The following is a 17170-nucleotide window of genomic DNA, read 5'->3' as shown; positions in this document are numbered from 1 at the left end:
TGAATATTATGGAAAATAGTCATTGTCTTAATCCAGAAATGGATGCAACTACACTTCAGCTGACTAAAGGGCAATTAATGAAGTTCTATATTCAACCTTTTCAGAAAAAGGCGTCTGTTTAAGCAGGAAAGGTGGCTTCTGTAATCCACGTCGTAACCAAGCAACTTAAAATTTTTATGTTTTGATACTCAGGTAAGAGACATTTGAACCTGTTACAAGCTTTCCCTCCAAATTTCCATATCATTTCTTTCCATGTACAGACCAGTATTTAATACATAAGGCAACCAACTACCAGAATACCTTGTTGCTTAAAACAAAAGTGACTGGGTGGTTGTAACATCACCCAAAGAAGGGCACAGCAGGCCATCCCCACAGCCAGGAAAACCTTCCAGTGACTAGGAGGAGTTGCAGCTTTAAAACATTACCCTTAAAAAAAAGTTGATTATAGGAAATGAGAGAAGTTCCCAGTATTACATCTTCAAAACAATTGAAGTTGTAAACAAATATGTATTTGTTATATATATATAAATGCAGTAAAAATAACTGTCACCTTATGAATCTCCCACAGATTTCTTAGGAATACCAATCTAATACAAAAGAACTGAGCAACTCCATGATACCTACTCTGAGGTGTAAAATACAGGCAAACAAAACAACATTACAGCTGAAGCTCATACTTGCACATGGTGACCATGATGGTACATTTCACTTTATTTTAAGTTACATCTCAGATATTCCCCTAAAGAAATCAACATTCAGTGTGAAGAGAGAAGCAAGCTGGAAGAAGCATCCATGCTACCTGTATCTACATCTCTCCCTTCAAAATGAGGAACACGGTTTTGTGTGTGTGGCTGGATAAGCTAAATCTAGGAAATAACTTCTGTGAGATAGAGATGTGGGGGATAAGGCTGCTTCCTTCCTTTCATAGCCTCTATTCCTACAGTAAAGCTTTTTTTTTTTTTTTTTTTTTAAATAAAACAGTGACATGGAATCTCACATGTGCTCTGTGTCCTAACCTCTATTCCTCGTTCCCCTACTTCACCCCTCCAACTCCTACTTCACCCCTCCAACTCCTGTGAATTTCATTTCAATCATACTTGACAGATAAGCCAAAATCCCATCACCACCTACAAAAACTGAACTCCTCAATTTTCTGTTTTATATAGCAGCACTACAGAGGACAGAAGCCCACAGCATCCAAGCTAAGACAACCGCAATATTAAAAACCAACACTGCAGCATTCTGTCACCAGACACCAGAAAAGACCACACACAAGACTACCAAAGCACACCAGTGGCTAGAAAAAAGCTTCAAAGTTCGCATGGGACCAGCCTCTGAAAGGACCTTGCCTGTCCCTGTGCTCAAATTGCCACCTTCCAGTCCTTTTCCATTTCTATCACCACCTCATCCACTCTGCTCACTGCTGTGGCCCGGCATTCCTGGGATAACACCCACAGACCACTGACTGCAGGAGTGAATCTGTGCTATTCTACTGCATGTGGCAAACAGAACATTTTGTCCACTCATTTGATGCTTACTTCCCACTCTGAGAACAACGTCAACACATTTACCTTCCAAAGAGTGATTTTGAGTTATTTTCCCTATCAGAAGAAATCCAAGGATGCAGCAATCAATTCCTTTTAGAAGATAATGGAAAATACACACCTTTCTAGGAGATTAAAACCTGAAGATGCTACATGACTAGTTATTACTGCTCCATATTTCTTGAAGAGCTGAACATTTTAAGCATAAGAACATATTTCATATACAAATTATTGATAAAGGTCTACACTGATCTGTGGCAGAAGAGGTTCTGAGCAAGTGAAGAAAGGAAAGGACTACACATTAAAAGTCCACAATTGTTTTTGCTCGAGTTGTTAACAAGATCAGACACACTAGATTCATTTATCTGAGCAGGCAGCTTTTCATTCCAGATTTGGGAAACTCAGGACAAAACTGCAATGATATAAAGACTTCTCAAATGAAAACCACTTCTGTAGTATTTCGCACACCTAGGCGGGTCACATGAAAGCAAGCTAGACCAGAGCTTCCATGCATGCACACTCTACAACAGTTCAGATCCAATTTAAACGCAAATGGTTCTTCAGGATATGCAACTCAAACTCCTTTTACACGGAACAACACTGGCATCCAGTGGCCAATTCAATTAATCACAGAAGTGAATGACTTCAGCTGCCCTCCTGCACTTCTTTTGACTAGGAGTCATCACATTCTTTAGAGGAGACAGTCTAAGTCTGGAGAACATTCAGAGAAGTTTGCAAACGCCCCAAGTATTAGAGAAGTGTATATACAAATGCACTCCTTGTGAAACGAATGTTAATTTACCTGGTAACGCAGTGATGAAGTCCCGTTGTAACATGGGCTTCAAGTAAGAGTTAATATGTCCATGCTGATAGTGACACATTCGTGAAATAAGGTGTTCCACAAATTCAACTTGATCTGATTCAGACCACTGGTCAAAATATTTAATACACAAGTCTTTTTCCTTTTCGTAATTTCCTTCTGATGGTCTTTTTCTCGAGACAATCACAGATGAAGTTCCATTACTTATCTGTTTTTAGAAGAGAAATACAAATACGTAAATATGAGTAAGAATAGGAACAGCTTTGTAAGAACTCTCTCCAGGAAGAAAATGGGAGAGGACACAAAGAGACACTCAACAAAACTGAGCTTTAAAACATCATTAAAGATACGAGCTATGCCTTATACATCTCATCTTTCAGACATAAAGCTGAGCAAAGCACCCTTGCCCATAATTAGAAGTTATTCACTATGCTGAAAGACTTGAATTCTCTTACCTCTTACCATTTTAACAGCAAGGAACGTAATTTGTTTTAGAACAACCTTTTCCAGACTAAACCAGTGGTTTCTACTGCACATGGCAGTTGGCTTCAGCTGCACATTGCAGTTTGCCTCCAGAGATGATTTACACAGGCAGTTACAGCACCACACATGCAGATACACACGAAAGCTGGCTATCACTTCTCTAATACGAAAAAAATCAGGACCCCCATACTGGTGTTGCACTGTTTGCCCACAAACAAAGCCCAAGAATTACATGATGTCAAGCAGCAATGCTTGTTTCATTTTTGAAAAACAGCTCATGTCAATGTTTGGGACAACCACATAAAATATAATTAAAATCCTGGGAACTTGAGCTACAAATAAGGATGTTACAGAAGAACACCCCAGGATTTGCTACTTTATCAGCAAAAAGAATCAAACATTCAAGCCAAGCTCTTCTAATCCCTTCATGAGACCAAAAGGGCTCCTGGTGAAGGATCACCAGCTCTCCTAAATATTGCAAAGCAAATTGGTTTTTTCCTCCTTGCTATGTGAAGGTGTTGAACTCTTCCTTTCAATGACGGTCACCTGCTCAGAAAGACTGAGCCACGTTCACAAGTCTCCTTTGAAGCAGGATCACGTGTTTGATTTTCAAGGTCAGCACAAACCACAAAATCTAAGAAGATCTAGTCATTTCTCAAGTATTATTCATTGGTGTCATCCTTCGCTTGAATACTGAGCTAATTTTAGGATGATAGAGTCAACTACATATAAGGATGATTATGCATCTGCAGCCAAGCATTTGGAAATTTCTCAAAAGCAGGAACATGGAAAAACATGCCAACTCTCCTCCTATGCACGAGCCAGACGTACCTGCCATAGGGTATTTTTCTTTGGAGACTCATCTTCATTCTGATCCTCCATTACTGACGTGTTCTAGAAAAAATGGAATTACTATTTTAATTTTCTGTTTTCTATACTACAGCAATTCCTTGCTGTACAAGCACTATAAAAAAGCAAAGCAATTGGACAGGTAAAATTCATTTTCCCAGTGAATGGAATTATCAAAGATTCCTGGCCACAAAACCTGCGCATTGTAAAAAAAATTCCCCATTTAACTGACACATTTATCAAATTCATTTACTGTCAAGATAATTCCCCAACCCCTCTCGAATTTCCTCTGACAGGTTTTCATGCAGCCTTTCAACACTTTTCTCAGTGGGAAATAAATTCACTTGCATCCTACTCAGGCCAAAGTAATTAAACATGTCAAAGCAATCGACTAGCATTTTCTGCCAAAGCAAAAAATTGCATACATCTAGCTGAAAATAATAATAAAAAAAAATCGCTATATGCTGCTTACATGCAACAGAGCATGAATTCTCTCCAGACCTAGCTCACCGCACAGGGAAAGATGGCTCACAGAGCGTATCTGCAGCCTGGGAGCAGTTTGTGCCCTGGGAACCCAGCAGCCACCACCCTCCTTCACCCCACTCCCCAACATCCCCACCGCCCCTCCTCACCCTCCTCATCCTCCCTTCTGCTCCAGAGGAACGGAGGCGACCATTTCCAGTAACACTCATACACAAGTGTTTCTTTTAGGCATCTCTTTGCTTTTGCAAGACCTTGTCTTTTACTCTTACCACCTGCTCACTCACACAGCACCCCAGCACCCCCCACCTGGGCGATTGCTCTCATCCAGCTCCCGCCAGTCACCGCTCCCAGACTCCAGCTAACTGGCAGATGGCTATCATGAAAACCCCGGTATCATAAAGCAGTGCCTTTATTTTTTTTTTTCAGTCCTCCTTCCCCCTCTATCAGCTGTCCCAGCAGAAAGAGGAACACCACACACAAGTAAAACATGCAATGAAATAAATCTCACATCTCCTTCCCTGATAGTGAGAAGAGATTCTCTCTTCATCACCGATAATGGGTCGGCTCCTTAACAACTACATTCCCAATTCACAACACTGTGTCATATCAAAAAAATATGTCACCTCATCTCCTCCTCTTTCTCTTACTAGGAACACACCAAAATCAGCAAACTTGAGAAGAATTAACAGCATTATTCCTTGGACAAGCCTCGCTCGGCCGCTTGACTGCGGTTTCTGAGGTTTGCCTTGAGCCCTTCTCTGCCTTGCAGTGAGGTACGAGCAGCACGCGTCACGCAGATGGGACCTCATTAGGAGAACTACGTCCCCTGGGTGATGGGAAAGCTGTGGCCCACCTGGCTCTGACACACAGCAGGGCTGGGGACGGCTGGGGACGGCTGGTGGGGAACCCAACACTGGTTGTTGATACTCTCATTGAGAGTATCTCAATCTCATTGGGAGTATCAACCCCTAACACTTCCCATTAACATGCATGGCCTGGGGCTGTGCATCCAGCAGAAATCCCACAGGACACCAACCTATCCTTCCTTTGGTAGGTCATGGTGAGGTGCTGCTCTTGTGTTCTGCTGCTTCCCCATGGGGAAACATCTCAGAGCTCACTTAGCTTTTTGTGGGATGGAGCCTAAGAAGAGCGTCCTCGACGCGATGCCTTTCCTTCTGGGAGCACGCAACAAAGCTAGAGCAGAGCTTATAATGAGAATAAAAGATGGCCAGGTGGATGCTGTCCTGTTGCCTGGAAGAAGCAATCAGACAACTCTAATCTGCCTTGTCCATCCCCAGCCCTCGTCAGAAGAAGAATTTCAAAATCCCTAACAGCTGGTGTCACGGGTCCTCGCTTGGCAAGGCCTCCAGCTCTGAGGCAAGAGGGAGGCAGGCACGGACAAGCCCAGCTCCCATTACCGTGCTCCCTACCCCTCGACACACTGCGACCATGCCGACCGCCTCCTCAGCCTCCCTGAGCAGCTGTAAGGTGGCTTTGATGCTGACTGCACCCCATTTCCCTCCCTGCTGCCCCACAGCAGTGCAAACAGCGAGCTCCCAGCCCAGGGCTGCCCTGCGCTCATGGGCTCGGACAAACGGGCAGGTCCCCACGGCCATAAGAGCCTCTCCCAGTGGAAGCTCAGCTTCTAAATACTGTCAATTAAGCCTGCCTGTAAGTTCATTTTTCTTCCCCAGAAATTCTTGTTAAGTTACTCATAGCTCTTGCAAAAGTAGAATGATATTTCAAGCCAGCTGTCATTCCTTAATTAGTCAGCCTGGAATAAGCACTCTCCATCCATCCCCTACCAGGAGAGGCGGCAGCAGCAATGTGCTATCAGCGGGTCTCGGCACAGAAATGTTGCCCCATGGTTGTACTCAGTGAATGAAGGTACACCAAGAGCAGCCTGTCTCCATATTCACCAACAGCACAGCCAGCAATGGGAGGCAGGTTCAGGAATTATTCCGCAAGCTGCAGCATTTTAACAGCCCGTTTCCTGAAGACGTGCTGCCTGTGGGCTTCCTCCAGCTCTGCAAGGACTTCGGCCTTCCTTGAGCCTTCCTGCTCCACAAACACCTCACGGCCTTGGGATTTCCACCCTTCTGTGAGATGCAGGTGGACGTGGCCAGCAGGTTCACAAGTTACGTGGGGAGAAAGAGGGACGGAGGAGCAGCAGGTACACCACGCTCTTTTCCTCAGGAGGACTGATTCCACCAAGCTTCCGAAGTAAGAACGATCACATATTACAAAACTTCCTAAATCAGTGTCAGCTGAGATCCTAAGATACCTGACAGCAGCTCAAACCCTGCTGCCTTTCCAGGCTGCCAGCTCCGCAGACGTATGGCTGCACAAGCACCGAAGTTGTGCCATAGGCAAACAGCACCCAGCCTGCAAGGAGCTCTCACTCATGAAATACAGGAAAAAAGCTGCACCTTGTGTGTTCTCCTGCAGAAATTTAACCGGCCTGCACTGCCTGCCCAGATTTCTGCCAGATTTGGGTTAGCTACAGGCAGCTGGAGCTTGGGTTGGCACCGCGCTCCTGGAGATGGGAGTGCCTTCAGACACCTAATTGACTCCGGAGAGCAGCAGCACGGCGCAGCTTTGTTCTTTAACCCAGTTTTAGTTCTGGTATCGACAGAGCAATTACTGAAGTGATGGCAGTAATCCTGGGAACTGGGACAAGACACAATTAGCCGGAGTAGTACCCAGCAAGGCAGATAACACTGCTAAGACTCTTCAGCAAGAAAACCTTGCTACCAAAGGACGGACTCGCAGCTTTGGAGAAACAAGACAGGAGCTGGGCTACACTGAAAAAGGAAAAGCTGCCTTCAAGTGTTATGTTTTCAGCCACGAGGAAATGGAAAGTGATAGAGAGACTGCAAGAAGTTTCATTCCCCACCCCCAGGTTACAACCAGTATTTATAATCTGAGCTCAAGTCTAAACTAAGTCTTTAAAGATCTCATTTTTTACCAAGTTACCCCTCACTGGAAAAGATAATCAGGACCCAGCAGTTAAAATCACAAGATGACCAAAGCTGATCAAAACAGCTCCAGCTAACCAGGCTCTGATTTCCTTTAGCAAATCGTGCCTACAGCTGACTTTACAGAAGCTGAAGAAACGTAAGAGGTACATACTTGGGTATCTGAAGCACAGGAGGTCCAGCTGGCGGCTGCAGGCTCAGGCTGCCTGCTGAAACCAGCTCTGCCAGCAGCAGGGCTGCGCTGCTGAAGGTACTAATTACACAGCTCCCAGAGGAGGAGAGGAATCCACCGTCCGCTCTGACAACTGGACCACGCCGGGGAGGGGATTAGGCAGAAAAGCAGGGAACCAGCTTTACCATCTGAACGCGAGGAGTATGTGCCTCTCGTGGCTTCTTGCTTTTAATATAGCCAGAGATCCCCAAATGGTCTAAAGTGCTTTAAAGGCACGCAAGTCCCTCCTTGGGAAGTCATGGTCACTATTTCCTAATCCAGGAACCTGTTAAACAGCGGTTGTTAACAACGTCTTGGTCCTTGGTCAGGGATAGGAACATTTTTTCTTCTTTTAACTACTGAGAGGCTCTCGGTAAAACATCCTGTAGCACAAACACTAAGCGGAGCTGGGGAACCGCTAATCTAAACCACACAAAATGCAAACCAGTATCAAGGACAAAATCTCTTTCTTATCACATCCCTGCAAATCTGCAGATACTCTGCAGAGAAATGCACAAATGCTGTGGTGGCTCCAAATTGCAGGTCAGAAATAGGTGGCCATGGAAAAAATGAGCTTATCCGAACAACTGCAAGGACTCAACCTCAAAAAATTCCCTGCAAACATAGCCATGGGCTATACAGGGAGAAAGGATGAAAAAAGATTCCTGTATTCACGAAGTTAGCATAAAATATTAGGGGCAGTTACTCAAATTGGGGCAACAAAGATGCTAGGTTCAAAGAGGAGATGTACCCCAGCTACAGGTTTAACCTCGATGAGTGCTTCCGCACCACGTTTCTCTGCTAAGTCTGTAACAGGATATAAATATAAATTTATTACTTTTAATTTAGTGAGATAATCAAGCCACACCTTTATGAAAATAGCCCCTTAAGAAAAAAAAAGTAGAAAATGCAGCTCTTGTCCAAATAATTTCCCAAATCAAGCTTCTGATGGTAGAGAAAACGCTCAATCCACTGGCCACCATCACCATAAAGCACTTCAAAGACAAACCTCTAAGGTTTGTGGAGTCCAACTTGAAGGGTTTTGACTGAATTGAAAGTTAATTCTGCTGATTATGGTCATATCTATATTCGGCATCTGCATTAACAATTGCTTGTTTCAGCTTAAATTAAAGTGTTTACATAAGCATTGGGTATCTGCAGAAATCGAGCTCAGCACACTCCAGTTCTTACCTAGCTAGCTGCTCTCCCAGTTGCCAGGTTTATTTTAGTGTAGTTATTGCTAGAAGTCCAACCAAAAATATACTGGAAATACTAAGAGAGTCTACCAAGACCTAACAGCTGAAGGCAAAATTAGCAGAAAACCCTCGGACTGCAAATAAAGCGCCGGTTTTACTTAGCCTCTGACTAACCACCAGAACACGTGCAGGAAGATTCGGTACCAGAGATCAAACACAAACTGGATAACCATCTAAAAACAAACACTAGCTTGACCACGGCTTGCAGGATGACATTTTTAACAGATACCTGATGCTTTTACATAGCCACGTTCACACCTCCCGGGGGCCTCAGATTTTGGAAGTGCTGCCCTGGTCTGGAAGAGCCCCCAGTAATCACCAGTTCCTGTCTCTGCCCAGAAAATCTCAAGCTGTTATTTGTTTAAATGCTCTAGAACAGTTATTTTGCAGGCTTGAAAGGAGAGAAACAGGTATTAAATAATACATGTGTCAAGCAGGTTATCCTGTTTGATCATGAATGCTCTTTTGACTGGCAATCGGCACCGGTTCTAAAGCATCAGCTTTTTTGCCTTCTCTGCAAAGTTAATCTGCTCATCGTCAGAAAATACAGAACTCTTAACATTTAGCACCTCTGGCCTAACATGATGTTAATCTCAGAAGTCAACGTGGGCTGTGTTCACCAACGACTAAGCTACATCATTTGTTTCTAAAACTAAATTCCATTGAGACAATAGTTCAGGATAACTATTTGGATCCAACCCCACAAAACACTACACAAGGGCTCTGGGGCGATCCCCAAACTCTACAATTAGACAGGGAGGATGCTTTTGATCTGGCAGACAATTTAAGTTGTCCAACCCCAGCTTTTTTATTTAAATATGAAATAGGTTTGTACTTCTTAGGGAGGGCTTACCTCAGCAGGGACCGCAGGGCCATGTCTGAACCGCTCCTTGCGCAACCACTCCTAACACACCCTGCGCTCCTCGATTGCTGGGTGTCAGGACTCAGTGACCAAAACCTGCCCGTACCCATCCTGCCCCAACGTGCTGGACTTACGGGACAAGGAGCAAGGACCTGAGGGATTTAGCGATGGGATCAGGCAGCCCTCACCACGCTGAGTGCCCGGCCAAGGCCGCAAAAGCCATATGGGGCACAAGCCCTTCTCTGTGGGCAAAGGTGCTGAGCCCTCAGCAAGTGTAAATGTCCATTGAGCAGTTTCACACGGAATCAGTGTACTAAAAGAACAGAAAATGGTAATGGAAATGGAAATCCTCACCTGCTGGATTAAGCTATGCAGCTCTAGACCATGAATACTCCAAAAGAAATCCCTCCCAACTACGCAAACTCATTTTAATGGTGAAACGTTCACTTCAGAGCTATTAGAAAGAGGGCTATGACTAACTAGTTGTACAAAGGTACACATGCTAGGGGCAAGACACTGATTTATTTTCTCCTTTTCCCCCTTCTTTTTTCTTTTTGAAGTCATCTCCAGCTCTCAGCTAGAACACAATGACTGGTTTTGCCCTAACAACATTGCTCACGGCTCATCCAATTCATTCTTCCCCCCAGACCACCACCAAGCACTAGAACTGGAGCCCCCTACACTTCGAATCCTACTGCAGCACCAAGCCAGGTTTCCTTCCACACGATTAGGACTCAAGGGAAACTTTGCCTTGTGTCATCTCTAAAGGAACTTGCTTGAACTCCCGAAGAAATGCAACACATTTTCTGCAGCACGGGCACTAGTCCCACACCACGCGTTTTTTCAGACCACTTCCATCTACACAACTGACCCAAAACAACTGTGGTTTGTCAGGCATTTAGGAGGATTAGATAAGCCAAACTTATTCTTTTTGTATAATCAAGCAGTAAGTAGCATTTACTGTCTGAGAAACCATCTCAGTACTTGCGGAAGAGCCCCCTAGCTTTTATGCCCTAAGTAAAGCTGTTATTTCCTATTAAAAACAACAAAACCATCACAAATGGAAACACAACAAGAAAACGCTGGCTTCAGCCCATCCTGCCTTTTCTCCCTTCCAGAGCAGAAGCGAAGAACCCCCCAAGATCCACTCATCTGTACCCATGGCCCAAGCTGTAGAAGGGGAACACAGCATTTAGCAGCCTGCTCAAATGAGCCCACCAGAGCCTGGGAAGGGCTGTGCTGGGCACTCTGTCCCCGCAGCACCACAAGCTAAGTATGGAGCTCGAGGCCAGCCCCCAGCCCCTACAAACCAGGTCTGAGAGCGCATCAGTACCACGTGCACATCCCTGGGCAGAGGAGGTCAAGCCCCAGCCGCCCTGCTCCACACTGCACCCGTGGGCGAACACGGCAGAGCACACACAACACCATCCCCTAACACAACTGCCCCTATTCAAAGCTTTTTCAGATTAATGGTAGGATGAGGAGCATCTCAGAGCACATTTCAGAGGAAGCTGGCAATCGGGGCATCATCAGTTGGCTTCAGATTCATCGAAAATAAACTAGCCTCTGTTAAGATTAAATATATTTGTAACTTGGCTGCCCGGTGCAAAGTTAAAATACTTCTGGGGTTATTCCTAGATTCCCAGAGGGAATTTAGGCTCGGATTTCTGCTGCTGGTTCCATGTGAAAGCAGCTCTGTCCAAATTTAGTTACCTCACCGCGCCAGGCAGCAGACGAAGACGACTCCTGGCACGAAGGTGTCTGAGCTGCGGGACCGAGAACTGGACGTTAAGGGGCATCAGGAAGAACCTAGCTGGTTACAAAGATGCAGACCAATAAAGATAAAAAAAAATAATAATTCTTAAAGACCGAGCCATTCTTCTCCCATGCCCAGCACCACTGAATACAGGCACCGCTTGGTGCTCATAGCCTTTTCTTTCCCTAAGATCCGGAGAAGCTCTCTGCGAGCTGTCAGCCCTCAATGAAAACGAGCTGGAAGGAGGCAGACGAGCCGTGGATGCCCGCTGCCAGCTCACAGAAAGCGGCGAGTGACACACGGAGCTGAAGAGTAATTTAAAAACAAGCAACTCCAAACCACTGCAAGTCTCCAGCATCAAATTCACTCTCATTGGAAGAACTTCAACCACATTTTGAAGTGGTTTCAATATTATTTTTTTTGGTATAAGTTTACTGAAAAACACTGAGGAGCCTGAACCAATAACATGACAGAACACACAGCCTCAGCACCCTCAGCTGTCTTTTGCAAATCGAAGGGTGGCAGGAAACAAATTTGCACACAGAGTAACTATAGAAAAAGAAGCCACCAGAATTAAATATTCAATAAGAAGTCCGTTTTTTCCTCCAAAGATGTATGGCAGTGAATCTCAGATCTGGCAACTAATGAAGCAATACTCAATCCATGAAATCCTAATCACTAAGCGTTTGAAACACCATTTTTTTTGCTTATTCCTCATTTCAGTGTGTTTCTGTAATCACACATAATACAAGCAACCAAAAGCCTTGAGAAAACCTTCTATTAAGAACAGGCCGCAGACTAACTCCAGCTAAAGAAAGCAGCCTTCAAGTAATAAAGGAGATTAAAAAAAGAATACTCAAATTATTTTTTTTTGCAAGTATCCACTCAGCCTTGCCTGGGGTTAGCCAGACACCCTACATTCAAGTGATGATTTTATCTGGGTATTAAAAGGAATGTGCAATTGCCTAATTTAGGTTTCACATGATTTACATAATGGATGCGTAATGCTCCTGACCTCTGCAGGCCAGCGCCACTTCTCCCTGCAACTGCAAGGCACAGTTCATTAAGAGAAAAGGCCTATCACTGAGCCAGAAAAGGGTTTGAGAGCGGCGAGGAGAGTTGCCTAACGTCTCAGGTTCCCCTTTTGGGAGGATTATTTTTAATCCATCACATCAGTGATTCACTTCACGTTACAGCACACCCTGCGAGGTGAGCTGTTGCAACGGGCAGCAGCCCCAAGCGGCAGCGCCGCTGCCGAAACCAGCACGTTGTGCAACGAAGCCTGGGAGGCACCGCTGTGACCGCTGGGCCAGCACGCATCTCCTTACTTGCTGAGGACATTCGGGTTCGATGGCACCTCTGTAGGAAAACTGCTTGGTGCCTCTTTTACTTCTGAGCAAAAAGAGAGCACCATCCAACGTGCCAGCTATGGATTTCACCTCCTGGTTTGGAACCCAAAAGGGCTTTTGCTTCCAGCTCGCTGCACTGAAGGATAACTTTGGGGTTAACACGGCTTATGGAGAATTTAATAGATACTTCAGGTTAATGTAAAGTGTCTCTACAGGCATTTACGAGCACCAGGCATCCTGCATTTTTGCTATTTAGACACTGAATTTGAAGGCATTTGGCCCAGTCCTCACTGTTTCTCCCCAAGCACACACTTGTATACGTGCTCAAGACTTTCAGACCACATTTGCTCTACCAAACTGAGCCTAAGTGTCCAGAACTGTACCTGGATTACTATAAGATTATAGTGAGTATTTTTTGGTGTTATGTCTTGAATAAATCCTCTAGCTCAAATATCTTCAAAAGCTTAACAGACAGTACTGTGATTTTCCAAAGCAAGTGTTTGCGCGCATTCAAGTTCTGCAGTCACGCGCACTACTCTAAAGATACCTTCACTAAACCCTTGTTCAAGTGATTTTTCAAACTGGACATTTAACTACGAGCTACAGAATATCATATAAGGAGAGGATTTTAAAGCCCACTGTCATTTGTTAGTTGTTTTTTAAATACTTAGATCTTTTCCCATATGTTATATTTACCTCCTCACTGAATGCCGGCCCTAGCACATTTGGTGCCGTGACAGCCACCATTTATCAGTTACAACAGGCAGGTTTCTTGACAAGATGATGATCCTTATGGGTCCCTTCCAACTTGGGATATTCTATGATTCTATAAGAATTTTTCAATTGCAAGTCTCTAGTAGAACAGCTCAAGTGTCCACAGACACAAAGGATGTTTGCATCCATATACTTAAAATCTATTAAAAAAAAAAAAGTGGAAGAGATGCCAAAAAAAAAAAGGCTTATTCAATAAGTGTAGTTCACACCATTCCTGTTGAAATTATTAAGGCAGGTTTTGGCTTAATAATTGTATCAAAGTATGGGTCGACTTGAAGAACGTTAAAAGCATTAAAGAATTCAAAAGGAAAGTGTTCAGCTTCAACAGGTACAAATCCCTAATTGCTAGCCCAATGCCATCGAACAGAGTTTGGTACTTACAAAGTTAGTGAAAAAGTGGGATTAAAACCACCGGTATTTCTCTAGGGCAAGAGTCAACAAAAATTTTTGAAGTTTTTGTTAAAACCACCCTGTCCAAAGCAGCAAGAGACCATTCTGGGCCACAAAGTTGTGCCTTCTCAGAGTGGAGGCTTGCAACCAAGACTATATTCTGCCACAGAAATATTATGCAAAGCAGTACAAGGTTTTGGTTTTAGTTCCTTCTTTCTCTGCTACACCACATCTTCCGTACTTGCCAGCTGGGTATTTGTGAGATTTGCTCCGTCCTGTTATGGGGTTTGTAGACAGCCATCAAATCCTTGACTTTGACAGCTCCTTTGATTTATTTAGATGCTATTGCCAATTTAAAGAATCATAAAACCCACACCACGGATGCGAAAACTCTCCTGTGCCAAGCCTTGAAGACCTCCAGACCAGATGGTGAGACAAAAATGAAGGAGACCCAGAGAATCCTGATGTCCTGCCTGCTAACACAGAAAGAACGAATGAATGTCCTTACAATGACCAGTCTCATCAAGACTAGTACTACTTCGACCTGTAAAATCATTGCTAACACTGTGTCAAGCATGCGGCTCAGTTCTCCATGAGCAAGGGATCTGATCCTCCTGCCCGTGACGCCTCCGACAAGAAGTCTGCCAGTGTTGCGTGAAGTTCCTGCATGAATTTAATTGCCACCTTAGCAAGAAATATTTGCATGTTTTGCCCCGTTTCCTTGAAAATTCTTTGAAGTGCGACAGAGCAAATATCTCCCAGGAAGAGGACTGCATCAAAGGTACCTGGAACTGTCTACCTCGAGTTTCCTCTTCCCCCTCTCAAGAAAGATTTCACTCTCTCCCAGCGTAAGCACGGCATTATTAGAAGGCGGGTTGAAGAGCAAGGCAGTTTACTTAGCAAATTTCTTTGCACCATAACAGGGGCAGACAGCAAAAACACCCACGTCCTTTCCAAAGGAGGCTGAGAAAGCCTGCACACGGAGGTGGGTTAACTCCAGCCCTCCACTCCACGATGCGGTCCTTCTGCAGATGCAATGTAAGAGGTAGCAGGAATAACAGATCTGGCCCACTCCTTGTGAAGTGTATCAGGCTTACTGTGACTGTGTGAGCTTTTCTGAGGAGCATAAATTTATGCTAGAAATGATGCTTATCTGTCGCAGAGATAAGCTGTGGCTCGGGATTTGCTGAAGCAAGGTCTAGCATCTCGTGTTGATGCATGAATCCATGGCTGAGAAACGTGCTTGCCTCTTTAGGGACACATCCTTCTCAGGCTGAGAAGATCGGGATCTCCAAACAGTACAACAGAGAAACACCAGCAAAAGGTAGGTTAGGAAGTGAATAAGGGCTGGATCTCTAAGCTCACATGATTTTCCCTACATTTACAGGTCTCTTGTGCAGCAGACTGCAGCTTACTGAGCGCAAAAGGGAACTGAAGAATTCCCACTTGCTTCTGATCTCCATCAGTTTTCTATCATAAAAATTATGGATTAAGATGACCAATTTTGGAACACTGACAGCTCCTGTAACGAAACCAAAGATGAGAGAAGTGCCCACCAATTAAAGAGCCATAGGTAAAGTAACTCCAAAAGCTGTTTAGAAAGCAACACGGGCTCCTGAAGGACTCGCTCTGCTGTCCAAGCAAGCCTGAGGCTCACAGATCCTTTGCACGCTCTAAAAAGGGCTGAAAAGAATAAAAATGCCCTCTTCTGTATTCAGAAGAAAGCAAACAAGGCAGGGGAGATGCGGGACCCCAGCTGCCAGATCCCCGGTCCGTACGCCAGCCCTGTGACACCAGGAGACGCTGTGCCTCCCTCAGGGACACCGCAGAGGACGAGCTCTGGTTCGTAGCCCCACCACCAGGTCACCGGTTAATGCTTACGGTGATCTGGCAAGTAACCACTCTTCTGCTTGAAAATACACACCAAGAGGTGACCCAATAAAGAGAGCCCCCGTGGAAACGTAGGCTTCCTCAGCAAGTAGTCATCAAACTGGAGCACTCAGATGCACAAGGAATGACTAAGTGCTCATCCCAACGCTTCCCTTCAGAGAGTAAACCTCTCCCCAAACCCCCAATCTCTGCCTTTTACACAGTCTTATCCTGTTGGGAAGACCATGCCTGGAGCCCCAGGCCCACTTTTGGGCTTTTGGGGACCCCCCGTACCAAAGCAGCCGGGCTGGGCACCGCAGTGGGCACAAGGCAACGCCGCCCTCTGCAAAACCCCTGCAGGGGCAGCGCACAGCTAACACCAAACCACCAAACCGAGCCCAGCCCTCAGGGCCTGAAACAGATACCAAGAACTGGAGAAAAAAAAAAAGAAAAAAAAACAACGTGAGAAACTGCTGAAGACAACCCAGATTGATACCAGTATTTAGAGGTAGAGTATTGGGGAGAAAAACGCATGGTTTTACACCAGACTTGGCAACTCAGGCCACCTCACGGCACAGAAAGGCACCGAGCTGCTGTCTGCAGCCGCTTCTACACACACAAAGCTTGGTTTTACAGCTTTCTGCCTCAGAGAGGTCTGTTCAACACAGAGGGGCAGGCATGAGTATTCCAGATAGGGGAGGGAACTCTCTGTTCCTTAAAAAACAAAAAAAAAAAATCTCTTGTTTAATGGACCTGTTGGCCTGCTTCCAAAAGGGAATGGTAACAGTCCCACTGTTTTGAGGCAAAATACCAGAAAACCTGTCAAAGAAGTATTTGTAATTGATTTCGAACCTAACAGACGAAGGAAAGCAGTTGTCTGGCTGTTCCAGCTCCCTGTAACAGCTCCCTGGAATAACAACGTTTTCAGAAGGATGCAGGCTCCGCACTGCCCGGCTGCTCAGCACTTCCCAATTTGGGATTTCATTTGGAAGAGGTTTGAGTAGAACGCATCTACTGCGCTCAGCGGGATTTTAGGAACTAGGTACTATGAAAAAAACAGCACAGCTCTAAAAAAGATGCTGAAGTTCTCACAACAATAAATGAGAACTTAGTTTTCAAATACAATTTCTTCCAGTTACACTCTCCATTTTTGTACTTCTGCCTTATCTGAATAGAAACGTCAACCAACAGAAATTCAGAATTAGTAAAGAATAACAAACAGAAGCTTCAGCAAGCTAATGCTGAATTGCATCCCATCAATAAATTAAACCCCCTTTGTGCCCTAGCTCAGCTGTGATGGCACGGAGATGCCTTACTGCTAAAAAATAATTTCCTTTGCAGGGAATACTATTGTGAAATAAATGTTAAAACCTAACGCTCCACAGCTCCACTTGCAAATTCTAAACAGTAATAAATTATGAATTGGCCACTTCAAAAGCCTTTTAAGACCACGTTTTTGTGAAGCCAGCTTCCAGTTATGGCGAGTAAATCAATACACTCCCGTCTTCATCTATAAGCAGGGACAACACTGGCAAGAACTCAGCCA

At 44.7% G+C, this 17170-nt stretch overlaps 1 protein-coding gene across 6 annotated transcripts in view; it reads right to left on the bottom strand.

Annotated features, from left to right (window-relative positions):
- FBXW11 (F-box and WD repeat domain containing 11) overlaps nucleotides 1-17170 on the bottom strand; it is a 71549-nt gene that overhangs the window by 33881 nt on the left and 20498 nt on the right. For 5 of the 6 annotated variants that reach the window (XM_068697806.1, XM_068697805.1, XM_068697807.1 and 2 more), the window contains 2 exons: nucleotides 3679-3741; nucleotides 2347-2572 (listed from right to left, as the gene is read on the bottom strand). In XM_068697806.1, coding sequence (XP_068553907.1) covers nucleotides 2347-2572; nucleotides 3679-3741 — 289 coding nt within the window. Of the gene's footprint in view, nucleotides 1-2346; nucleotides 2573-3678; nucleotides 3742-5215; nucleotides 5431-17170 lie in introns of all 6 variants that reach the window. The other variant, XM_068697809.1, reaches the window with a different exon arrangement.

Source organism: Anas acuta, chromosome 14, assembly GCF_963932015.1.
Source record: "Anas acuta chromosome 14, bAnaAcu1.1, whole genome shotgun sequence".
NCBI lineage: Eukaryota > Metazoa > Chordata > Aves > Anseriformes > Anatidae > Anas > Anas acuta.
Note: the sequence above shows the minus strand (reverse complement) of the source record. Positions and strands in the feature narration are given on the sequence as shown.